Consider the following 27,727-nt stretch of genomic DNA (forward strand, 5'->3'; position numbering starts at 1 on the left):
GAATCAGAATATTCTCTATGTCTTGGTATGCATGTGCAAACCTTATCTCTATATGCAATAAATTTCATATCAGTTTTCCGGTCGAGGTGACTCAGGGCATTCATCCTGAGTTCTGATCAGGAATTTCATTAACTTTTTCTCAGGAAATGCGGCAGTAAATATTAGGTTTTCAATCATGTTTCTCGGGGAATTCAAAGTGAGGAGATCCGCGCACACTGTATTTATTTGCAGCAAAATGAAAGGTTTACAGTAATAGCTTATAATTATAAAAGTTGCAGCGGCAAAATTAGACCTAAAACTTTTTTGCTACAAACATTTGAACCTGTTCAAACATTTTGAGCTGCGGCACAAGAAGAAATGCAGCTTTTGCCGATTTATTATGAAACACTTAAAGTGTCCCATACAAGTTATTTCCATAACTACCAAATTTAATAAAGGCAGTTACCAATATTAAGAGTACTAAATTCTTTCACTGATATCATTTCCGGCAACTGAGTTCAATAGAAAACCGGACGCGCTAACGCCATAACCATAAGTATATTTATGACATATAACAAAACGAATCGTACAAACGTCTCAATAAAAATATTTTATGAAGGTTTGGAAGACATGTTAAAATGTGCGATACGGCCAAAATTAAAATATTGTACCGTAAAAATAACTATGGGTGATGAGTAAATAGAGTTAACGATAAATGTGAAAAATCTTGCGTTTACACTAACTTTATCAAGCCCTGTCTGACCCGATGTATGGATTTAATTACTTGCAATTAAACAATGCAGAAATTAAATAATTTAAGTAAAGCAATTTGCGAAGGGGTCGAATATAAAGTTTAATCTCGCGGATACAATAATAGTATTATATTATCAGCTATGCATAAAAAACTATTCATTTCATCGTTATTAATTAGCTACTATTGCTTTTCTTCCCAAACAGGACATAGTTGAATTTTAACAGCACGTCTACAGCTAAAATAACACTATGCGACACACGCAAGCATATGTGAGAACTTTATCCCTAGGCTGCAGATCAGCAGAAACTCATCATAAATTCGAACATCTATAAAAGTTTGCATTAAAACTTAAGTCACGTGAGAGAGCATTTGAATATAGATAAGAGAGCTCGCTTCTGAACGCCTCTTTAACGCCACGAAAAATCATTTCGGAAAATTATGCTTGCAAAACTCATTTCTACACATGTTCCCTTCCAACCCGTTGTATACCTAGTTAAATTATGTGAATTATACTTGAACACTAAAGATTTGTATTCAGATTTATAACTGAGTACATAATTTAGTACCTTATAGTGTTTAGATTGCAATAATATACTGTAATATCTGCGTGGTCGATGTTACATGGAATCACACTTCACAAAATCTCGTTTAATCACACGCTTTTAATGTAAATGTGTTCATCCAAGAGATGTGTTCTCGCAGCATCAAATAGTTCAGTATTGGATTAATATCGTATTAACACTCAGAGTAATAAGTGAGACTTTGTTCGTACAGCGATGGAGTCTTTGCACTAACGTGTGTCACCCTGACCCAGTTCGGCCCAACGAAAGTACGTATCAGTTGTTCATCCGCTCGCTGATTGTGTAGTGGGTAAGAAAGTTCATCGTATTAGGATAATATGACCTATTCATTTTACAGAGCGTATTAATGTTAATGATTTATTAGTTCATGATTTATTAGTTTTCAGTGTCTTCAGCCGCCCTCCAAAAGCCTCAATTATTGCTGCCAGGGTATGGTCATGGTTTAAGTCTCCTAACGATATTAAATATACGTTGGTTGAAGATAAGCCGTCGGTGTTGAAAGTTTGATTTATTACGACAGCAAGAAAAGTGAGAAAGAATTAATTCGTTCTATAACAATCTTTAAGTTGGTTTTTACAAACAAATAAAATTGTTAATCTGTATCTTGTCGAAGTCGTACAAATTCAGAGGAGTGACTCATTGCTTCACATAGAAAAGAACAAACACACAAACTGTCATAGAATACTTTGATGCAGGATTAAATAATACAAATAATTGCTATTGAAAAACGTAGCCTGTTCTAACATCATGACCGCATTCTTTATTTTTCAATCATAAAGTTTAGAAAGATATCATATGAATTTCCAGGTCACATCACATTGATCGTTGTGATCAAAATTTTGTAAAATCTGTAAGCCAACGAGGAGGACGAACGCAAGCTTAAAAAACGTTGACTTCCGATGACGTTCAGTGAAGCCGCACGATTTTTCACGATCCTTTCTTCGTAAGATAAATATCCTTAATATCCTCTCCTCGTAAGATAAATTCATGTTTGTATAAGCCTCACCGCTGACGATGGCAGCCCTGGGGCCGTACTATAGAAACTCGTCACAAGTATACGTAGCGGCTTAAGTACACGTAGCGGCTTGAATACACGTAGCGGCTTAAGTACACGTAGCGGCATAGGTATACGTAGCGGCTTACTACACATAGCGGTTGAGTTCTTGTCGGCGATTGGTTGTTTTAGTTTGAAAAACCGTCAGTGATAAGCTGACTATGACATCGCCAACTATTTATGATAGTCCGGCCCCTGGAGCTGGACGGTGACCACGCCAGCTTGCGGTCCACCACTTCCCCTGTGCGGTGACCACGCCAGCTTGCGGTCCACCACTTCCCCTGTGCGGTGACCACGCCAGCTTGCGGTCCACCACTTCCCCTGTGCGGTGACCACACCAGCTTGCGGTCCACCACTTCCCCTGTGCGGTGACCACACCAGCTTGCGGTCCACCACTTCCCCTGACACGCGACGAGCGCAGAGCCTCTCAGTAGTGCGGCGGGACGGTGATCAAGGCGTCGTCGGCAGACCGGTTCATGGAACAGTTCTGCAATAGATATGCATTTAAAACTTATGTATTACTGTATGTTTGTATTATTATACAAGGATTATACCATAACTGAAAGTTGAAAAGAGGCGCTCAGGCGTGGCCTGGGAATGCTATGTATGACACGCGTATATACAAAGGATACTATGGATCCAGTATATCTGGAAGACGATATGTACCAGAAAATAAAAAAAGTTATAGAAGAAATCACACTCGCAAACAACTGGATTTAGTATTTATAGATTTTGAAACAACTATTTACGCGTGCATTTTTGGTAGGTTTTGGGATGAAAAATTTCATATACAAGTCATGAAATGAAGTGATCTATGAAACGTATCTTTACTTATTTCAGATATGTTTTAAATACTGTGCATTTACGGTAATAAAAGCATACAGCTAATCAAACTGAAACGAAAAATCTAGCAATGCCTATGTCATGCTTGATTGAGCTTCACAAGTGTGTTCAAGTGCTGCAGTTTTGAATGTGTGCTATACAAGGATTGCATCAGTGCCCCGTGCATGCTTATATGATGTTCGATGCAACACACATAAAAAATAACGATGTACGTCATTTATTTCTTGTCGTTACATTTCGAGGACCTTTCAGCGCAGAAATGGAAAGTACAAAAGCAACACCAAAATAAAACATCGCGTAAAACAAGAAGCTTCTGAAAAGTGTAAAGGGAGGGAAGTGCGAGCGAGTAATAACGACGACGCTAGAGTGACATGCCCAGTACAAGTAAATGATCACAGTACAAGTACACCTAAATTATCCTTATTCAATAACCCAATTTAAAAAATTAAACAGAATGGCTTCTTAAGTACCCGCAAAAGGGCAATTAGAGAACATAATCGATAAATTCTTATTTTATTTCCAAATGTAATACATTAGAACATGAGTAGCGCTGCGAAGCTTTATATAGCAATGCTACCTCTTAAGCTAAACAAACAAGCTGCTCTTGGTAAACTTGGATAACATTTATCAAATAATTATAAAGTTCGAAGCGACATATTAATTAATTTATAGGCTTCCTCTAACTCATTTCGCACACAATTTCGTGGTTTATTTGATGTGAGGAGATTTAGTTATGTGAAAAATTGTTTTCTTAATTATGTCTATTAATCATACGTGAGCAACTGAACATTTCAGCTGCGTCAGCTGACTAAGGAATGTTCTTCACTTTCTTCTAGAGAAGTCGAAATCGTTCTAACGTTTCACATCTCATGTTATTTTCCATCATTGAATCAAAAGTTAGGTAACGACATCGCGCATATCAGAATGAAGAAGGTATAGTGCAGCGGCCCACAATTGCAGTAAAATAATAATATGTACAAACGAATGTTATTATCACCCAAATAATTATTACACGCAAAAACAGATAAAATATTCATCAGGGACGAAGCATTTGAAGCTAAGAATGTTGAAGCAAAAATTATTTATTCTCAAAGCTATAACAAACTGGTGATTTGCGAAGCAGTAATGTTTACTACAATCGCAGGGCAGTGTAGATAATGACCGTATAAATGATACGTGTGAAAATAATAACGGTTAAAACTGTGCGTTTAACATTGTCTTTCACATCACTTTAAATGCTCCCGTACACTCCGGAAATTAATGAATCAATTGTCTAAATAGTGACACATTTCCTTACCCACAGCATGGGCAGAGAGCCTATGTAGCACTGATACCAAAGTGGGTCAAAATGAAACCATATAATGCAAAAAGTGCATCGCTATTTGAACAAAATCTAACTCATTTCTCAGGGTCTATGTCCATTACTGTTATGTTTCAAACTAGACCAGCAATTGTACTGTGGCACTGAACAATTGCGACGCATTTCAGGATACTTTTATTTTGCTCAGTTAATTCCAACAATTCCAACCAGTCCCAGGATAGGAAGTTTTCATTCCAACATTCTAAATTTTAGGAACTGGACGGTAAAATTTTGTTATATCTTGTAACATAATTAATGTTATATTTCAATTTTTATATAATTCATAATAAATAGATTTAATAATCTGTCAACAATTAAACAGCCCGGAGCGCAGCTTAAGCTAATTCTCACTAAGTGTGGGGAGCGTGATCCGTAGACCGAGGATTGCTCTAAAATGATTTTTTTCAGTTTTATCCGAAGCTTCTTGTGTGCTCTAGATAATATCTATTATTATGATGTTCGTTTTGATTTAGGCCAAGTTGGCCCACAATTTTCTCAAACAGTTGTGGATTTCGCACCCTCAACTCACGGCTCCAAAATTGGCGATCTTAACCACACAGGCAGCCTATGCATAAGCATAAACATTAAGTTTATAATGAAGCATAAACTAATCCGTATGGTTGCTTCCTTAAAAATTCCTTGTAAGCATTCAACAATACATGGCCTTTATATAAGTCATGTTCCATTAAATAGCGCAGAAGCCACCAAGTACACAACCTCGATTCAAAGCACGAAATTAGTATTAAAAATAAAATGCTCTTATATTCTTCGAGCCTAAGCTTAAACAAACCCAACCCTTAAGCAATAAAACTCAAACCCTAAAGTAATTATAAGCAAAACTACGGCAATATGGAGAGTCTAACAACCACGTGAAGACCTTGGAAGAGATCTTTGACGCACCTCTCCCTTCTTTACCATTCTTTTTATGCATCGTGTCAGGCGTGGCAAAAACCAAATTTTACAATTGAGAGTAGTTTACGAAATGTTACGAATTTATCTATAACCTTGCTGTAATTTCTTCTTTGATGCACGCTGCACAACTTAATCACATAATTATTGGGATCCATACAAAAAACGCCAAACTGCATCGTCGCGCAAGATCTCTCCGACACTCCGAATGTGGGGCCTCGCTACCGTAGACTTGTTTGACCATCATTGGCACGACGGGAGGTCACACGTATTGTCACACGGAACGCCAATAGATATTTTATCATGCCCACAGCTAAATTATAACCAATCACGTCAAATATCAATGTACATCAGGATGAAATCCAGAGTATACGTTATGATATTGGGTCAATTGAAAGTGGAAAATGTCTTCACCTGCCCCACACGTGCACTCCCAATCGATCCTTGCGAACATCAAAGTTTAAGATATCATTGCAAGCTGTTTATAATACACAATCCTTTCAGTATGATCATCGTGTAGAAGATCACAAATGATATTCACTTTCTCGTGCGATCCCAAATCTCGAACATAGTGAACCCACAATGCTTGGTGTTAATTGTTAATTCGTGTAAACACACAAGCCTCCGAAGATGGGCATGGTTTCATTACCAGCTAAAATTCCGTGTTGAAAAGTTTTGGCACTCAAGCGCTTTTAAAAACGCTTTGTACACTTAGGATTGTGCGAAACGATAACATCTATAACGTGATCCTGGGCAGATTACCTCAAACACGGCTCTAATTCATCCGTTATCTTCATCTCAATGCAATTACGAACTACCTGAATCCAAATCGCAGCTATATAAGCTCCAATAAATCACTGTAGCACGCAAGTCAGAAGCAACACGAGCATCTGCAGTGAATGGCGAAGGTAAAATTCGTGAATACTACTTCTTCACTGGAAAAGTTCACTTGTAAATCTTGTAGATGGTGGTTTTGACACATCCCTCATCATCTTCTTGGGTAGAAGAAAGATCTTTGGAAGGAGACACGCACATTTTCTTGACAAGCCCTTGGACGGCCGTGACTTCGACCCTCTCCTGGTGGATCACATCCTCGGGGCCGAGATATTCTTCCTTGCCCTCATCATTGCGCGTCACCTAAAACAATTAACACACTGAGTGCCACCACTACATCACATGCATACCGCCATCTGTATATCATTAAAGGAAGTGAATAAAGACCTAAAACAATTAAAATACTAAGCGTCATCCCCAAAGTAAATAAATGCCACCATCTTTATATCATTAAAGGAAGTGAAGAAAGAAGTCTTGTCAGGGAACAAAGAAGATGAGAGACCAGTAAGGTGGGAGCTAACCAAGCTGTATGATTTATTTTGATTGTAGGTAGAAATTTTTAACGCTAATGTAGGAGGTAATATATGGTCTAAACCTGCGCCAAGTACGGCATGGTGGCAGGAAACGAAAAGTACCTACCCACTTTATGTTGTCTTGCAGGAAATAATGAGAAAATATTTTCCAGGATTGGATACTACGACATCAAGCTAAACAATTTTAGTAAAAGAATCATAGAATTGAGAAGAACGTCACAAAGAATCGTAGAATTGAGCTATTTTGTGGCAGAAATAGGAAGAGAAGTTTCATGTGTCACCAATAAGTCACGTAGAGAAAGGTTTTATTCACAGCAAAATGAGAAATAGAAATCTATTCGTACCACAAAGAATGCAATGTAAATGACATTTTATTTTGCAGCACATAATTGTCAGAAAATAGTATTTTTAAACAGGATTGAAGCGCACGGTGTGATTACATAAGCTTGTAATATGTTAATTAACATGGTTAAGCTAAACTATGAAATCATGACTAACAAAGGCGCACTAATTAGAACAAGATAAAGCAATTAACTATTTATGATTGGAACTGCCCTACTCGAAAGACTGCACACGCATTATGCATTTTCCATGATATGCATTGTGCTATGACACATACTACTCTGCAACAGCACCAGTTTTGTACTATCATGAGATGTTATAAATCACTTCTCTGCAAAAGCACGACTGTTTTACGATCTTAATTCAAGCATAAGCTACGACTATGACAATGAGCAAATAGTTCTGCTACTTCACCACTTAAAATTTGCAACACCAGTAAAAATCCATGTAAAAATAAACCATTCATAAAAACCGTAACCTGAATTCTAATTTTAATGCGTAACAACCAACATTCGCTTCGTTCACAGACAAGGGCCTTTTTGACAGTGAATCTGCATGCGCGCCATGAACATTTGTGTTGCGACTGATTCAAATCCAGTAACATGTACAAATAAACATGAATTTGTACAAATGTATTAATATGAATGGCGTGCAGCTGTGTACGCACATATACAACGAATCGCGTCAAGGGAGTCGATTACCGAAACAAGAACATTGAAAAATAAAAAAAATATTACATTAGATAGGAATGAAACTGTGAAACTGAGCAGAAACTTTTGCGTGATTTATTACTTCACTTGTGCATGAAAATCAGATTTCCGAGTCCATTTTCCCTTCAGCGTTTTCTCAGATTAATATAAAAATAATATCACAAGCAAATTCAACATGAGATAATTCAATTACATGCAGGTTCGACAAACAATAAAGAGCTGCTGAAATTTAAGAACTTCGATATGCGTCTCGGCACTGCAAGCGTTTCGTGATCACGATTATTCGTAATTTAGTAGAGAATATAGTCAGCGTTTCATGAATTCAGAGAAATGAGATTTTTGAAATATTCAAGAAAATGTTTTTAATACAGTAAAATAATTTAGAAGAAAAGAATTCAGAAAGTTAAAACGGGCAACAATAAGGAACATTTCTCAATAATTAACGAATGAGAGCATGATACATATTTTTTAAAACCTGTACGTTTAAAATATCAGCAGAAGCAATTCGATGAGCAACACATTAATTACATTCCCCAACACGGAACGTGCATTTACGGATTGCAACACCAGAAATTGGATTGCAACACCCCCATTGCAACACCCCCAACTTCCCTTGAAGTATTGTTAAGGGAGACTTTAGTTTATATTATACTGAAACTGTACTTATAATTTAACACAGCTTGGGATAACTAAAAAAACGATAAAAATTCCCGAGTAACAGGCGACAGTGAAGTGAACGCATCACACCAAGGGGACTGTTGAATGCCTTCATGAGGAATCATTCAAGTGAAATAGAGGCAAAGTTTGCAATTGAATGGCATATAAATTTAAGGTTTTGCACTCGATACTCTATTCACTCGTCACTAACTGGGGGAACTCATTAGCCTTAACTACGGTGAAATATCGACGATGAGCTAACACAATTTTTTACTGTCGGAAATCAAAAAGAATTTCAATTGTATCTTAGATTTTGAACTATTGCATTTTCCCGTGAGAGGTAAAGGTGTCTATGCATTCTCTAACACTTAAAAGATAATTGAGGTACTCAACCGCTTCGGGTCATCGTCAGGAAATTAGTCACCGAAAATGCGTGCATAATTGCCCTATCTGGAGTTTCCTTCAGAGACTTCGAATCCTTTTGCATAATTTCACACACACGAATCCTGTTAACAATTGATCTCAGCAGCACATCTTATCTAAACCCAACTCTGGCAGCCAGCCAAGCGGACAAATTCTGGTACTACCCACATCTTACCTAAACCCAACTCTGGTAGCCAGCCAAGCGGACAAATTCTGGTACTACCCACATCTTATCTAAACCCAACTCTGGTAGTCAGCCAAGCGGACAAATTCTGGTACTGCACAACTTAATCTTAACTTAACGTACACTTTCTGCACAACTAACGACGACGGACATGATGTGTAATTACGCGCGTTGTGTCACCCAAAGCGCATGCAACGTTTCAATTAAAAGCAGGAGCGTTTTCAAAAATCGAAACATTACCTATGTAAAACACATACTTTACTGAAGCTTGCTGATTTATAATTACATAATCATTAGAGTGCATTACACACTTAAAATTTGTGAACTATAATTATAGCAATTCACAGAATACTAACACTAAATGCGATATGTAAACAATAATACTAGAAAACTATCTGCACGAGAGTGTAGCATAGGCAAAGCTTCATTCTATATTTTTAGTAAAATTTAGTAAAATTCCAATCATACATTTAAAATAAGTTTAACTTCGATGCACGTGGAAACCATTGTGCACACAACACTTGTTTTGAACTTTAGATAGTAATAGTATGCCGCAGTCTCGTCGGTGACTGCAAGACTGCTTTACTCACAAGGAGCATGCAGCTGGCAAAACTACGTTACTCACAAGTGAACAAGACGTTGTTACTCACAAGTGAACAAGACGTCGTTACTCACAAGTGAACAAGACGTTGTTACTCACAAGTGAACAAGACGTTGTTACTCACAAGTGAGCAAGACTGCGTTACTCACAAGTGAGCAAGACTGCGTGACTCACAAGCAAGACTGCGTTACTCACAAGTGAGCAAGACTGCGTGACTCACAAGCTGAACAAGACGTTGTTACTCACAAGTGAGCAAGACTGCGTTACTCACAAGTGAGCAAGACTGCGTGACTCACAAGCAAGACTGCGTTACTCACAAGTGAGCAAGACTGCGTGACTCACAAGCAAGACTGCGTTACTCACAAGCAAGACAGCATTACTCACAAGAGGTTTGCAGCGATGGGTGTCGACGCAGTCTATGGGGATCTTGAAGAGCTCGACTTTGCAGCCGTAGGCCTGGGGCGTGAGCTTGATGATGGAGTGCAGGGGAACCTTCAGGTACGGCAGCTCCTCTGCAATCACGGCAAATACATTGGAAATATAACTCAGTACTCACTGCAGTGAGTGACAGAGAGCGCATTTTCTCGTCGACGAAAACGTGAAGTCACGGACGGACGGACGGACGGACGGAAATGACGAGCACAATAGGACATTTTTCCATAAATGAGAAAATGCGCTAAAAATGCCCCTGCTGCCAAAACTTTAGATAAAAAAATGTTGGCAGAAACTTTTAGTTAAGAAAATATATTTTGTATCTATACAGTATATCACTGCAGTGAGTGACAGAGAGCGCATTTTCTCGTCGACGAAAACGTGAAGTCACGGACGGACGGACGGACGGACGGACATGACGAGCACAATAGCGCATTTTTTCCATAAATGAGAAAATAAGTTAAAAACGGCCAGTTCATTCGGCTTTAAATCTAAAGGAATTAGTGAAATATGATTTTCAAATGACATAAATAAGTATAAAAATGGAATTCACACAGTGGTGTTTATAGTGTTCATTCTTTACTGAAATATATACAAAAAACAATACACTTTGTTCCGGCTGCATGTCTCTCAGTAAAAAAATTCACTGTCTTCTACACACTAAGCACAAAAAAATTCCTATTAAATCCTTGCTAGACTCAGACACTACTTTTTAGCTCGACACAGAATTTCCCTATTTTCTTTGCTCGACACCCACTCTTCACTATTTTCTTTTCTCAAAACAAACTTCCTATATTTTAATCACTAAACACGGACTTTAAATATTTTTTACTCGACACCCTTTCACTTTTTAACCCTTTCAACAAAACATTTCTCAATTCATTCTTCATTTCTCACTAAAGGGAGGTGAAATTCTCCAGGTGATATTGATCAGTTCTATATTGTTCACCTGGGAGGTCAACAATATATTGTTATATATTGTTCACATCCCTGGGTCCCATTGTTGTTCACAATATATTGTTTTTTATTGTTCACCAGGGAGGTGAACAATATATTGTTCTAAATTGTTCACATTCTTGGGTCCTACTCCTATTGTTGTTCACAATATATTGTTTTATATTGTTCACCAGGGAAGTGAACAATATATTGTTCTATATTGTTCACCAGGGAAGTGAACAATATATTGTTCTATATTGTTCACCAGGGAAGTGAACAATATATTCCCCATGCCGTCCCCCTCTCACCGCCGGTCTTGTCGAGGAAGTACGCCAGTACGCAGCGCAGCACGGCCTGGTGGCCGACGACCAGCACGTTCTCCTGGCGCTCCAGCTCCATCATGACGCTCTCCAGCCTGTACACCACGTCCTCGTAGCTCTCCCCACGGGGATACCTGATATTGAAATGCAGCAATGTGATGAAATGCAGCAATGTGATAAAATGCAGCAATGTGATAAAATGCAGCAATGTGATAAAATGCAGCAATGTGATAAAATGCAGCAATGTGATAAAATGCAGCAATGTAAACCCACCACATCCTCGTAGCTCTCCCCACGGGGATACCTGAGGAGTCAACGTGATGGTTGACGCCAGGAAATTAAATACAATATCATACAAAAAAATAACAATGGTGCATGAGTAACCAAACGAAAGTGTTAACCCACGAAAATTAAATCTAATAATCGTAGTCAAAGGGATGGTTGACGCCACAAAATTAAATACAATATCGTACAAAAAATAACAATGGTGCTTGAGTAACCAAACGAAAGTGTTAACCCACGAAAATTAAACCTAATAATCGTAGCTATTCTCACACTCACTGGGGTACGTGAGTGACCAAATTGATAATAATACCAGTAGAGCTCACCTGTATTGGTATTTATTGTTGTCACGAGCAGCGAACTCTCCAGGCAGTTGTTCCTGAATTTCTTCGTAAGTCAGGCCCTCACAGATTCCCTGTATAAGCAATACAAATTATAATTAAAAAATGAATAAAAACTTCTCGTATCGACGTAACTCTTGTATCAAGAAATCACGAAAAGATTGATTGCTGCAAGCAGTCACACACTCGTATATTAGAACAGCTCTGACGATCACTAACGATAACAATCCGATTTAAATTAAACCGACTTTTTTGTGGCACCAACAGAAATTATAAATTGATTGCTAAACCCTCAATAGCAAAGATCCTGGTGTGAAAAAAATTAATTCTTGAGGCAAGATTTGGAAACAGAGAATTCCACAACAAAACTACTACAAATATAGCCACAACACTCACTGCGTCGATTTCATTGAGAGCTTTCCAACGCTCCTGAGGCGCGTCGATGTTGCTGGCAGTCTGAATGGTCCTCTTCATGTACGAGGTCCAGACTCTGAGGTTGGGGATGTTTTGGCTCTTGATGAACTTGGCCAGAGCCTTGGAGTACTCCAGACCGTTGGGCGACAGGTCCGAGTCACCGCCGATACGCCCCATTTGGTTGAACACACTCTCGCCGTGCTGTTCATGCACATTATTTGTTGGCTAGGCAACGATGTCTCAATGTTTGTTATCATAAGGGTTCATAGAGGTGAAAAAATATAACTCAGTACTCTCTGCAGTGAGTGACAAGAGCGCATTTTCTCGTCGATGAAAACGTGAAGTCACGGACGGACATACAGACAGACGGAGGGACAGGCGGACATGGCGAGCACAATAGTGCATTTTTTCCATAAATGAGAAAATGCGCTAAAAACCGAACCAAATGTTAAATGCGCTATCTCACTACCAAATGTTAGATGGGATTTTAAGAAATATATTTTCCGTACCGTATCGAACAATACATACCTAATCAAAATATGAACAAACCACATTGTACTTGATTCAAAACCATATGGAACACACAGCAGTGCATTGTTTTCTTAAATACAATCAATAGAATGCAGCATTCTCTTTTAGGCCCGCAAGTAAAGCAAAGTAAAGTAAGTGGACGTAATAAAACCTCCTTTTATACTTATTAAAAAGAGCTGACTCACTCTGGTGAGGTAGATGGAGCGCGGTGTGATGTGAATGTTCATGAGATAATAAGCAACTCTGCTCTGAATGTGTCCCTCCTGTTTGTGAACAACCACACGCCGACCTGCGAACAAACGCGTACATGAGTGAACACATCAGCGGGTTATTGGTGACGGGAAGGCAGCAACTTCTAGGGAAACATCAAGTGCTTGCCGAAAGAGAAGTTGAGGTCACTAATTCAACTACAACTGTAAATATGTGCAGAAAAACGAACGAAGAAGATTATTACGTAACTCATATAAACTATTGATAATTTTGGTGTTGGAAAAAGCTGGAATAAATTTCAAAACCCCTACGAAGGAACTTATTACATTACTTATATTACAAATCATACACCATTCTAGCTCAATTTGATACCGATAGGAAAATGTTGGAATAAATGTCGACAGACCAGCATCGAAGATCTTCATGAAGCTGAAGGTCTTCTCGTTCTCCTCATCGATGGTCTCGTAGCGACTGCAGTAGTGGTCGATCCTCTTGAGGAAGTCGCTGACGGCGTCCTCGGTCGCCATGTCGCTGTAGTCGGGGTTCGTTACTTTGCTCTCCTGTCAACAAAGTTAATTACTTGACGATCAAAAAGAAAAACAATAAACCTTTATGCATAATTCACAAATCGCAACAAATTAACAAAAGAGTTAAGTTTTTTCAAAGCATTGAAAACCATCACGTGATGAAACCGTCACGTCTATATACGAGTACATATAGAAATTTAATTATTGCTCTCCAGCCAAACACATTTCAAAAAAAGAAAAAATTCTCTCTAGATTATACAGAAAGCATTACACTTTTAAATTTTCATTCGTTGCATCCAGCCCACCTCTTCAGTTTTGCTCAGCATAATATTGGCCTCGATGATTATTGGCTCATTGCAGATAGACTCGGTGAAGAAATGCTTGTAGCCTAGGCGCTGGGCTCACATTAATGAAAGAAAAGATGCTCTCCTCTTAAATGAAAGCAGTTCGAATCTACCATTTCCATTCATTTTATGGGGCTGATCTCACCAGTTTTTCTCACCATAATATTGGCCTCGATGATCTTAGGCTCGTTGCAGATGGACTCGATGAAGAAGAGCTTGTAGCCGAGTCGCTCGACGATGATGTGGTGGATAAGCTTGCGACGTTCCTGGGAGATGTTGGCAGCATCGTACACCCCCACCTGTCCTCCTGACGCTAGGAACTCTACTACATCCTGCAACAAAATGGTTATAATGAATGGTTATTGGGACATGAATGAGAGTACTATTATGAAATATGAATGAAACTCTTATTTAGGCGAGGGCGAATTTACTATCTAGACATGGACGATACTACTAATCAGACCTAAATGAAACTACTATTTAGAGCGGAACGAAACTTTTATTCAGGGATCAATGAAAGGGATGAATCATACATTGATTAAACTTTTTCAACAGCACGGAGAGCTTTTGCTAGTATCCCGAAGTTTCATTATTAACAATAGAAAGTGACATCCCATAGTCATATCTTGATGATATTAAATTTAAGGAATTTGAAAGTTTTAAACGCTTCTGATCTAAGACGACATTTGGTTGCGTAAGTTTGACGTATTTCCCGTAGAGGAAGCAGAACACAATAATTTACGACGTAGCTCGCAAAAGTACTACTAATACGACGAGCCAAGCAACATCTGAATAAATGCGTATGATAAAATCAGAGCAAGGAAAAAACCAAATCCAATATCAGATTCATGCGAAAGATAAATTCAGAGCTACGTAATCAAATATCAGAATTCAATCATCCCAGTCCGTAATTTTGGCCGAGGCGGCAGCGGGTTCAAGCATGGTTGAATTAATTCAACCATGCTTGGGCTCACGTGTGTTGCTGCATGTGCCAAATCCTTCGCTCAACCTAATGAAATTGCCTTGGCAGCACCTAAATATTTCTCTGCTTGCTTAACGTATACTTTTCAAGCAGAATATTAACCACATATTCGTTTTGCGTCTTTTGGTTTTCTCTGAATTAAATGAAACACTGTGTTTTGGAAACGACTAAACTAAACTAAGCTAAAATTATTCTCACTTCTATATTGAAAACTGGCGAGTAACAAGGGAATGGGTATCAGACCAGATTTACACACAATATATAATCATCAATTAGCTACCACAACGCTTGCAGCTAACGCAACAATCTCAGGTAGTTAGATTAGGTTCAATCGGACGGCAGGTCTCAGCCAACTAGGCTCGTCCAAAGTCCTTTCTCTTGGCTTCCTGCCCGTCAGACGGCTGAGCTTGGGCGTGTATACGTCAAGAGAACAGATGTGTAATACTAGGTCATTCGTGCCTATATATACTTAAGCATGTGTATATATTTGTTTGTTCATAATCAATTCAGTATGGGTATACTTCCGGGAATATAGTATATCTGATACATAAAAATCCGCATAAATATATGAGAACATACTGAAATAACCAGTACCAGTAATGAAATAAAGTGGGAAACAATTCCTTCTACTGTATATATAAAATCGATATAATGATGTTTCTATACATTGGCTCCAAATGTAATAACGTTTGAAAAGCGTAGTATGGATTAAAATCATCTTGAGCCAATACTTCCTCCTCCGCAAAGAACATGAATGTTAACAATTCTTACACGTCCTTAGCGCGACTTAACAATCATACTATCGAAATAAGAATGACATTATGAATTTTCTTCAAAATTCATTATCTTTTGGCTGGTGATATAAATTGCTGCCTTAGCACGACTTTTCAATCATATATCTATCGAAATAAGAATGACATTATGAATTTTCTTCAAAATTCATTCATTATATTTTGGCTGGTGATATCAACTGTTATTTTCACCTGAAGCGCGTCAAGAGCCACTCTGTTGCGGATGGCTGTCCCTTCTCTGTTGCCGGTCAAGAAGAAGTCGTGTCCAGGGAAAAGTTCCATTGCCTTGCGCCGGTAATCCCCCACGTTAAAAACTGCGCACAGAATTCCCTTATAAATTCTGAGAGATGTTCACATAAAAAATTGTACGGGACATAACATTAACTGTTTATGCAGTGAAAGACATTTAGTGCTACCTGTGAATTATTATGCGGTACAATTAACTTTAAATGTAAAAAAATATTATAAGCATAAGATGAAGTGTTGATGCATTGAAAGACGCTTACAGCGGTACCTTTGAATTATTATGTGGTAAATTTGAATTAAAACACTCATTATACCTTTGAATTATTATGTGGTAAATCTGAATAAACACTCATTATATGCATAAGTTGCATAACGTGAAGAACTGTTAATGCATTGATATTTGATAACCACTTTAATTGCACGGTACCTTTGGTCGGCATGCCAGCCCAGTTGAGGTAGCGGGCGAGCTTCATGGCGATGAAGGTCTTGCCTCTGGCAGGCAACCCCACCATCGCCACCACGTGGGGGATGTTCACAGCATCGATTGGCGGGTCTGTTTAGGGCAAAAATAATCAAATATAATACGTATATTCGAAAAAATATAATAAGTATATTCGAAAAAATATAATACGTATATTCGTATAATTATAATAAGTATATTCGAAAAATTATAATACGTATATTCGTATAAATATAATACGTATATTCGTATAAATATAATATGTATATTCGTATAAATATAATAGGTAGATTCGAAAAAATATAATACGTATATTCGTATAAATATAATACGTATATTCGAAAAAATATATACGTATAATTGTAAATGATAATAGAACGCTCAGTTTAAAACTCACACTTAAATTGTGAGTGATCGAAATAAAGTGACAAAATAAGGTGACAATGATACGCGGTCACGACCAAGATGTAGCAAATGCACGGAAGTAAATCGGAAGAGTCAATTTTATGAGAAGTAAACGAAAATTCGTCTATAGATAGAACAATTGCCTAAATCCTATCTTGTTTCCAAGATATCGAAACAAAATTAATAAATTCTGATTCGAAAATGAATTGCTTCCATGCGTATAAACAACTCAAACAACGTGACTGTCACACGCAGTCTGACAGTCACGTTTAAGACAGTAACGAGACAGTTACCCGAATGAAAAAGTTACTGTCTCGTTCGAGACAGCATTTTTATATAACGTTGCCTCAAATTTCTAAATTAAAACTTAGTTATATTTGCGGAGCTTATGAGTGGCATTGAAATGCGTATTTTGAGGACGCCTAAAAGATTTCGATGTAAATAAAACATTTGTTTCAATAAAGTAATTGTGAAAAAGCAATATAAAGGAATTTAAATTTGATGTTATATCAAATGAATAATCTTTTAAATCTGATCAACATCAGAAATTAATCGTATGATGTAAATAAAATGCAGAAGGTAAATATACAATGACAATTGTTTATAAATGTATATATACAATGACAGAATTGTATATAAAGCGCATTGTAGCGCTTTATATGCGGTAAAATTGGTGGTGACCGAATGGCTTTATGAACTCGACGAGCAAGTAGCAAGGATCCTCAAAGATGGCGAGTTGAGCTGACTTTGGTCCATTTGAAGTGACTTCATCTACGATTTATCTACACCGCAGCATCGCACAGCGCAAGCTTTACGTGCCATGAATACAACTTTTAAAATCAACTTTAAAATTCGCAATGCAGCGGCATTTCAAAAGACAAAAGCATGCCAAGCGGTATGAAATAAAGTGCATGAAATAAACATGAGTAACATAATCGGAATTTAGAGCGCACACTCAACTCTTATAACAAGGCGGAGCAGTTTTTCAGTAGTAATGGAATGGAAACAATGTCAAGAGTGACACAGGTATTCAGACAACACAATTTATAAACAAACAAACAAATTTTAAATCTTCTCTATAGAAAAAAAAACATCCGTCCGACCTAATAAAATATATTCTTAATAAAAATCCTCAAGAAGTCTGCCGAGATTTACATTGTACGCGACTTGGATACTGTTAGAAATATTAATGTTGAATGGCTGTGCCTATGTCGCAATGGTATTGAGCAACAGACCGTAGAAACAGGACTTAAATCTCAATGCAAGATGAGTTATATAAGCAGCGAAGACGGGATGAATTAGAAGTTCTGAACTATAGCCTTAGACAAATGCAGTTCACATTCTGATACATGTGGTGCACGTTTTGCCACATATGCTGCACATTCTGCCACAAATGCTGCACATGCTGCCACATATGCTGCCACACATGCTGCCACATATGCTGCCACACATGCTGCCACATATGCTGCCACACATGCTGCCACATAAGCTGCCACATAACGCCCCGCGTAGCGAGGCAAACCTTCGCCAGGTTGAAGGTGCCCTTGACGACCTCATGCAGCCGCTTACCTTCCTGCATGGCAACCGAGACCCAGGCATCAAAAAATGTTTATAACTATAATAATACTTCGATAAAGATAACCTGACAAGAAAATACATTGTTATATCTAATTTAGAGCACGGTTGAATCCCGTGTCGCCTTGAAATAAAAACCGTGGCATCACTCTATAGAAGTGCCGTGTTTTGCGGGTATGGCTGAAATATATTTTTTGCGCGCATTATTGTCTTCTGTATTTAAGGATTTCATTACAGATTTTGTGGATCAAGACTAATGTACAGAAAATTTGTGGGAATATTGATCATGCAACACAGTCGAATAACCGCGTGTATCGAATGAATTCAAAGCGACCAATATTGCGCTCAATATCGAACGAAAAAATCGTTTTGTCTTGTTATGGGAATGGAAGCCGCGTTTTAATTAACCAATGCCGGGACGAACAAATCGCTGAAATGTACTCTGACAGCACAGATTGCGCTTGAGTGAAATATATGAATAAATAATATATTTTGTATTTACAATAAATATCAAATCATTTGCCTCAAAATAAATAAATAATATTTACTCAGCCTAAATAATTAATACTTAGGCTTACATATTATATCTAGGCTTAGCTCTTAATGAAACTGAGGGGTCAACGTGAATGATGAATGAGACAAATGTCTGATTTTCGGTTATAGTTGCAAGGTTGCACTTTTATTTGCGGTTATTGATCAACCTGAACCTGCAGAATTCAGACAAAAAATTTCGTACCCTGACTCATTATAATCAATTGGAAATGTACCTATAGCAATACCACAATGTATTTTATTTCTCAGTTACAAATTTATTGCACTGCTGGCAAATAGTTGTGTAACGTTTTTAAGAATGAAATTTTCCTCTCAGCCCTCGTCTTTGGAAGTGAATGCTAGGCTCCCATTATCCCACCTCACTCATTACAGATTTACTAATTTAGCAAGGCCAATTCTGTTAATTTTTTTAATTAAACTGTTACTAACCTCTTCGCTATCATAAATGAATAAGTGACCCGTTTTAATTAAGTTTCGCTAGCAACAAGCCTAACAAAGCTATTTCTGTATATACGTGTGCAAGTTCACGAACCTAATCACGTTGAAAGGCTCAACGCAATAGGCTGAGCGCTCCTCGCTCCTATTGGCTGCCACGAAGGAGTGTCCGAAGGCGTGCATTGAGCTCGACTGTTTCTCGTTGCGAGTTATTGCAACACATGCTTGAGACTGCGTTGACCTAAATTATTTATTTTGAAGTTTTCTTACTAAACAGTAACGAGTGCCTATTTGGAAATTTTGGTTTACTCTTTATTCAATAACCCATACCCGACGGAAAGGAGCGACTTTTACAGCGTATATATAAGAAACCAATTTAAAAATCTGTATGATTAAATAATTTAAATTTGTAGAAATCGATTACATGCGAGAGCGTAGTGGAAATCAAGTAAAGCAAACGTACATTGAATCTACAGAAAATAAATTCATAACTATCACGAAGGAATTTAGTCAGTATAAGAGAACATATTGCTTGTGTAAGAACTGCTTCGAGGCATTGATGCCGATAATTGATCAAGGAAAAGTTAGTATCAGCTGATAATGCTTCTGATACTGGAAGAAAGGCTAGATAGTGCAGGATGGGATGGCGAGGCCAAGACTTTCCGAGTCGGTAACCGACCTTATCAGTCGGTTATCTAACCCTAGGAAAGTTGAGAAACTTTGAGTTCTATTAAATGGAACTCAGTATACGACCCTGCATTGAACAGAACCAGCTGCAGTTAGCAAGGCACTCAGGGCTGCTCGCTATCCTCTGAGTATCGTAGTACGTCACTTACACGTGTCGGCAGAATGGCACTCTAGTGTAAGAGGAAAATTCTCAACCTCAACTCTGTTGCAATTTTCTCAGCCTTGTTACAACGTTTAATGCAGCTGCTTGAAGGTTTCTCGGTTGAAATTAAAATTATTGTTGACAATACTAATAACGAGAACACATGGCAAGAAGCATTTAATCTCTAGCAGCAACGAAGTAAACTTTCGACAACACCGCTTCTTCGCCCACGCCGAGACCCCCATTCTCTTCCCCCACATATTGATCGATGGCTCAGGGAGCATGGAAAGTGAAGGGGTAGGGAGGGAAGGGAGAAAGAGCATGAACAAACTAGAAGTGTTCTGGAGGGCAGCGCTCCAAAATGCCCACCGCAATGTGAGGAAAATTCGTTAGTAACCACGATTTTTATTCGCTCGTTGTTCGACATCATTGGTATACGAGTTCTAATTCCAAACCTAAGGCTAAAGAGTTTAAAAACGTTGGCATCGGAAATTTCAGGGGATTTTGCTGTCAAGCATCCGGTCGGTCGACCAGTTGCGATATGTGGTAAGTCAAGCACGCGATTTTAATTTTATTTGATTTACGTTGCTTTATGTACCTTTCGCATCTACTGAAGTCTTGGGAAGCATTCGCTCTTATCTCGATGGCTTATCATCTAACGTATTCACAGTGCGCCTCGTGCAGCACTCATTAACTTAAAATGAAACTCACTTTAAATGAAATAATAAACAACGCATTTAGAAATGAAACAGACGTACACATAGGAGCAGAGACCATTTTGTAGTACTTGTCAGTAGGCAAGGTGACCGAGAGCTTCAAGTTGCTAGTACCAAGATGTAAACAGAGTTCGGTCCTGCTAGCTGGCAGCAACCGTTCTGGTAAAAATCGGTGAGGTAGCCTGTAGTTGACGTTTGGAGCATTCAGTTGAAGGTTCAACGCTCTAGCAAGCTTCAAGTATACTGTGATGAATGTATCGGCGGATTTGGCCTAAGAATCTAAGTTAGCACCAATATTGCAATTTCAAAATGTTCTAGACGTAAAATATACAGTTATTCCTATTCTAAAATTGAAGTTTATGATGGAATAAACCATGTTATTAGATTGAAGTTGATTTAGAAACGAAAAGATCAGAATTATTTCGTACGTTAAATCAAATATGATCGCACATAATAACCACGAAATTATCGGCAATTTTTGACACGGGCTTACAGAATATTCAACAGTCGCCTCTATTAATGCGATTCTTATTGATTTCTTCGAACAGAAGATTACCAATTAAAGCTTTCATCAAAAATTCACTTACATACACTATATTATACGGTATGTATTATATTCATTTAAATGCCCAGTGCGATAAATTAAAGGCGATATTATTGAATAAATATTGATACATTATTTCGAGTTCGAATAAACGGCCAGTAAAAGCAGACTAAATATTTAACAGAAAAAAACAGCTAAAACTGAAAACACGTGTTTTGCGTCGCTGGAGCCGTCACATATGGCCTTGATGATCTCAAGGACAAGGGTTTAAAACTGCAGTAGCAACTTTTTCAACCACTCACTACTCGATATAATTTTAATTTTACGTCAACCACAGGCATGAAACGGAAACAATAATAATATTTTATATTAAGTTGTTATCTATATTCATATACCCATTGAATACTTCACATGCATATTTTGACAACTGAGAAGTCAAAATATGCATTTGAAAAAATGTGATTTCGATTATGAAAAAGCGAAAAATGAAGATAACGATGAAATATGGTGATGATGAAGAGGACGCTATATAGGATCCAGGCAATAAGAAGAGCACATGACTCGCGACAACTGCCCGAATTTATTTGGATAGAAATACTGCTTGAGCGCAACACACTCGAAATTCCATTCGTTGAGCGAATTTTCTCACGGTATGGTCAAATCTTGAATATTAACTCTGAAATTTCGTTTTTCATTTTCGTGATTCTGAAATTATTTTTGAGTTCAATAAATACCATCGAATGACTATAGATACAATAAATCAATGATCGAAAGGCTTTGGCAAAAGAGAGAAAATACAATTTGATTTTTTGTTTCAACTTTCCCACATTGTCACTACCGAGCAAATGTCGTCTGAAATACAGAAATTTAATGTCTTGGATTGTCATATTTGACGCAGAGTAATGAGTAATTGGCAATGCAGCAAGTCAAGTTAGATGTGTTGTAACCGATAAGAAGAAGAATACCTCCAGGTATGAACCGAGCCGCTGCTCGGTGCCTATCAAATGTCAACAATTGACGTCATTGGGCGAAAGGTCGTTAGCTCGATCTGGCGGCAGACTAGATGCGTAAATCATAACAGGTTTACCCAGAGTTGCCCTGTATCGGTAATTGCCCGGAGTTACCCCTAGCAATTTTAGAATCTCACATTCCTGTTTTTCGCATTTCGATTCCAGTTATTCATAATAAATCTTATGTATGCTAATGAACGAAAGACCCATTCACAAAAATATTTTGTGCAGAACACTTGACCCCATTTGACTCCCGTTCCAAAATATGAAACAACTATTTTGCGTCTTTTGAATTAAATTGATAAACAAACACAGCTTTGTGAAATTTATATCTTTGATTTTAATCTGAATATGTACCTATATAATCAAAAATGTTACCAGACCTACTGGGGTTAAACAAAATACGAGAAACACCTGAGAAATCCACAAAATACAACATATTTTAGTATGATGTAGGTCCACCTTTTGCGGCAATTACAACCTCAATTCTCCGAGGTATTGATTCATTCAAATTGTGAATTGTTTACAAAGGAATTCAAACCCATTTTTCAGTTTAAACTCCCTCCAGCTCTTTCAAAGACTCATGTCATATAAGTAAACTCGGCCAGAGGTTGGAAATCAGGTAAACGATGATTCATCAAAGAAAACCACACTTTTAAACTGCTCCAGGAATAAATTCTGCAGGTTATTGTACCACTCTAAACGCTTTAAAGAATTTGTATTCGCAACCATTTGTTTTCTAATTGTAGCTCTTCCATATAGAATCCAGATCTATGCAGCTCTCAGCTGACACTCTTTATGGAAACGGGGTTCTGTAGGTGTCCATATTGAGGTCTGCAGTAATTGTCCCTCACAATTTGATTTACCGTTACAATTTGATTTAGGTACCAACGATCTCTCTCTGACAACTTCGACTTTCGGCCAGAACTGCGCTTTACTGAGGACGTGTTTCCGTTTGCTTCAAAAGCACACATGGCATTACTTTTGAGACAGTATATCTCTAGAAACGTCAAGCATTCGGGAAGTTTCTGTCACACTAGCAGCTGATATACGGGCGCCAACAATTTGGCCTCTTTGAAAGTCTCAGAGGTTTGCCATATAAAGGTTATAGGTTAGGTTAAATACACAAAAATTTACTAAAAATATCTGTGCAAAAATAAAAAAATCAATTAGCAGCAACAATAAAACATAAAAATATATCACGTTTCTATTGTTTATAACATGTTCAAAAATTACGATATCAAAATGTTATATGTTTCCCATGTTTTGTCTTGACGTATGTCTTGACGTATATACATACTGTATATACGTCAATCAATAAAGCCACAGATATTATTGTCGGATTCCCTGTCAAACTTTGTACAATATGAGCTGTATACAAGTTATTCGTATTCGGAAAAGATACTTTTGCAATATTTTCCGACCGTGGAATAAAAACTATGTCTATTTTAATCTATTTACAATATAATTACTTTTCATTATAAAATAAAATACAAAATTGCGCTAGACAAAGAAAGTTTGACATACTTGTGGTTACATGTAATAACCTTCAAATATAAAAAAATTTGTGAGGACAAAAACTATAGAATAAAAGGTACAATTAAATTCTAAAAAGCACGTAATTAAATTTAGTTACCAATTAAAATGAAGACTTCTAGTTGCGAAAGAAATCGGATCTTCAGCTGTGAGAGCAAATGAATGAATTCTAGCCATGGTAACATATCAGAACTCTCAGTGTACGAACAGCCGGTGAATTAAAAAACCACCAACGAGCTACGTCTGATTGATTTGCTTTCAAATTGAATCATCATATATACAATATGTCTTGGAAAAATACTTGGTTACTACTTACATAGATATTCTTACGAAAAGATATAATAAGTTAAAAAATAAATAACAAAAAATGAATTAAGAACCGTATTGATTACACAGAAATGCGCGGTTCTAGAACGTTGTAAAGTTACAACATTGTAGTGAATCTGAAACGTTTTCACAAATCCTTTATAGAAAAGGAAAAAACATATTCATGTAAAGTGCATTGGTGTAAAGTGCATTGGTGTAAAGTGCATTGGTGTAAAGTGCATTGGTGTAAAGTGCATTGGTGTAAAGTGCATTGGTGTAAAGTGCATTGGTTGGGAACATGGTGGAGTGGCAGGCTGGTTGAGGAGAGCGTGCGCAGGTAGCAACAGCATCATAATGTGCGCATATGCCTTGACCTCATTGAGGCTGCCGGCACACATGAGACCGCCTCATGAGTGCTTACTGCTTACTAATACCCACGTACGCATCACTGCCAAAAAGTGGCCAACTTTAAATCAGGTTTGGTTGATCAAATAATAAATTAACATGATAATCTATGGCGATGAATAGTATTTTCATTTTTGAAATTCGCATTCGTTAACGTGGAAATAGTTTATAGCAATAAAGTTTGACGAGAAAAAAAAACAGCGTCGGTCGTTGGTAATTATCAAAAAATAATCTGCTGCTCTACTCATTGTCAAAGAAAAAGCATAGGAAAACTCAAGCAAAGCTAGTGATTGCCAATACAAATCATTTGATTGATTTTTTGATAGATCAAATTTAAAGGTTTAGCAAGGAATATCATATTTCCCAGGAAAAATTCTTTGCAATTTGGTTTTTAACTCAACAGACGCTGCTGCTTTGCAAGTGTCATGAAAATGTGTACCTCGCCCTAAAAAAAAATCAGTTTAAGCTTGCCGAAAAAACTGTAACGTTTAAGCTGGCCCACAAGCCATAACTAGGTTGCCGAAACACAAACTTGGTATACTTGGTACTTAACACAAACGGATCACTATATCGTTCCTTATACACATTACACACACCACCCCGGTGGTTTTTCATTCAACTACGTTTCATATGCAAATTCTCAATATTTTCCTTTATATATGAATCTCTCATAAAAAAAATTATGCACAATTAATTTAACCCAGTCGAAATAAATAAAGGTTATTTTATCGATCATATGTAAGGATGATACATGAAAATTAAAATGAGCGTCTCTAGAAAGAGCATGCAGCGCGGTGGCTCCTTGACCGCTCATATAACGGTTATGGCCTCGGGAATAAAAATAAGCAAGCAGGTGAAGCAAGATTTCGGTCTCGCCCGTAAGCTAGCTCAAGAAATGTAAATTTTATAACTTATTGCAGAAATTTAGACATTAAAGTAGTGAAAATATCAAATGAATTGCAAGGTTGAAATAGCATAAAGGCCTGTACAGGAACATCGCTAAAAACTATTACTTTAGTCATGAAAAACGCATAAGGGCAACGTGCACGTGTTTACCAACACATCAGAAATAAGTGGCTTGGTAAAAACTTTACAGCGCATTTTAATACAATAATAAATTTCTGGACACGAAATTCAAATAACGTGTGGTAATTGATGCAACAACATAAAAACCGCTGATGTTTTCTCCAACAGATGACTTCTTGGTCAATTTCAGGGAATGGACTTTAATTCAGTTGATCAAATAAAAATTCAACTTTTAATATAAATATAGGTCGGCGTCGTTAACATGTCCATTGTTCCAAGAAGGAAAAAGTTAGCAGCCAGCTTGCTTGCTCACCCACAATAAAACAAAGACTTCACAACTTACGTTTGGAGCCAATCTGTGCAGCGCAGAACTAGCTCAGACGTTAATCCCAGTCCAGGTCTCGTATTGCTGAGCTTCGTTCACGTTTGGAAAACAACGTAAAAAAGATAATAAAAGCCTAGGTGGCTGAAATTTATATCCGAGCCTGATTAGTCGATTTAGACAACACGCAATCTTATGCCTTGACCGTAAGTATCACCAGATTTTGCCCATGAAGTTTTATCAGCCACGTCACAGCAAGACCGGTCACATGCATAATCAAAATTCCTGCGGGCCGTCAAGGAGCCAACGCGCGGGGTGGGTCACCTGAATTGCCCCAACTCATCTGACAAATGCGACGTGCGTTCTTTGGCACGTGCAATCGTACGAGGTCTGCCAACCCTGCCTGTGTACGTGCAGAGCATCACATGCATACACTCTTCAGCCTCTGGAGACACACTGTCTGCTCGTGACTTTCAAATCATCCACCTTCAAACATATTAGTTAGGATCATTTTATTTGAGTCATATATTGGCTTCTTATAAAGGTAAAGACATGTAGGATTCTCTTCCGTTAAGAAATCCGATTTATCAAATGTCTAGTGACGTCGTGATCCAATGGCATCACCAATGAACTTGTCACTTGTATTTAAGTTCATTGAGTTCACTGAGTTTAAGTACGAATTCCAGTATAAGTTTTTGACACACGATGCTTCAAGCTCAATAAACCAGTCTTGTAATCAGTACGTCAAGGTTTATATTAGAAATTCATCAATTATGGTTTTCTGTAATACCACGCATTGTGGCACAGCACTGAAACCTTAACCACATTTTATTCTTCCATTAAGCATAATAATTAAATTGGTATATTTATCTGAAATTATTGTGTGAAAATTAGCAATATCTCGCACTTTTCGAACGCAATGGAATTTGGCTTTAACGAGAGTGCGTGACCTCAATTTAACGTCGTGTGTCAAAGTACAGCTTGGTAATCAAGCTGCACCCTGAGGAGCCAGGTTACATGACCTTTTAATTTTGATTTAGATCGCAAAACTTCATGACAAGAAGCTGCTCAAGACGAGCGATCGAATATCGTTACTTAATGCAAGGAACAATCGCGACATTGACGCGATACGAACAGATCGAAGTTCGACTTTAGATATAAGCTGATGACGGTATAGTTGCTGACGTAATTGTGAATCACCTAAATGAACTGCGTTGTACCTTCAATAGATTTTATCGCACCTTTCACCGATAGGAAGCATGAATACACGAATCTAGGTACCAATGAAAGAATTGGAAGCACTATCAGCTGTAGGTATGCAATTTATCTCTCAATAAAACAAATAAAATCTACAGGCATATTAGAAGAATTAATTTTATAGGTTTCATCTCTCGTTCAGCACAATCAGAAACAGTGAATTTAGCATTCGCAAAATTGTAATAGACTATAGCAGTTAATGTAGATTACTATCCAATTGAAGAAATCG

General features: G+C 37.6%; 1 protein-coding gene across 2 annotated transcripts in view; it reads right to left on the reverse strand.

The window, feature by feature from the left end:
* Window positions 1-205: 205 nt before the first annotated feature.
* LOC108673076 (6-phosphofructo-2-kinase/fructose-2,6-bisphosphatase-like) overlaps window positions 206-27,727 on the reverse strand; it is a 29,856-nt gene continuing 2,334 nt past the window's right edge. Inside the window, exons 2-11 of one of the 2 annotated variants that reach the window (XM_018160853.2) lie at window positions 16,548-16,673; window positions 16,067-16,188; window positions 14,260-14,433; window positions 13,637-13,790; window positions 13,206-13,309; window positions 12,472-12,690; window positions 12,061-12,149; window positions 11,441-11,586; window positions 10,149-10,276; window positions 206-2,855 (exon numbers count right to left, since the gene is read on the reverse strand). In XM_018160853.2, the coding sequence (XP_018016342.1) occupies window positions 2,796-2,855; window positions 10,149-10,276; window positions 11,441-11,586; window positions 12,061-12,149; window positions 12,472-12,690; window positions 13,206-13,309; window positions 13,637-13,790; window positions 14,260-14,433; window positions 16,067-16,188; window positions 16,548-16,673 (1,322 nt within the window). In that variant the 3' untranslated portion in view covers window positions 206-2,795. Of the gene's footprint in view, window positions 2,856-3,707; window positions 6,618-10,148; window positions 10,277-11,440; window positions 11,587-12,060; window positions 12,150-12,471; window positions 12,691-13,205; window positions 13,310-13,636; window positions 13,791-14,259; window positions 14,434-16,066; window positions 16,189-16,547; window positions 16,674-27,727 lie in introns of those variants that run through there. The other variant, XM_018160852.2, reaches the window with a different exon arrangement.

The sequence above is a fragment of the Hyalella azteca genome, unplaced genomic scaffold, assembly GCF_000764305.2.
Source record: "Hyalella azteca isolate HAZT.00-mixed unplaced genomic scaffold, Hazt_2.0.2 contig4363, whole genome shotgun sequence".
NCBI lineage: Eukaryota > Metazoa > Arthropoda > Malacostraca > Amphipoda > Hyalellidae > Hyalella > Hyalella azteca.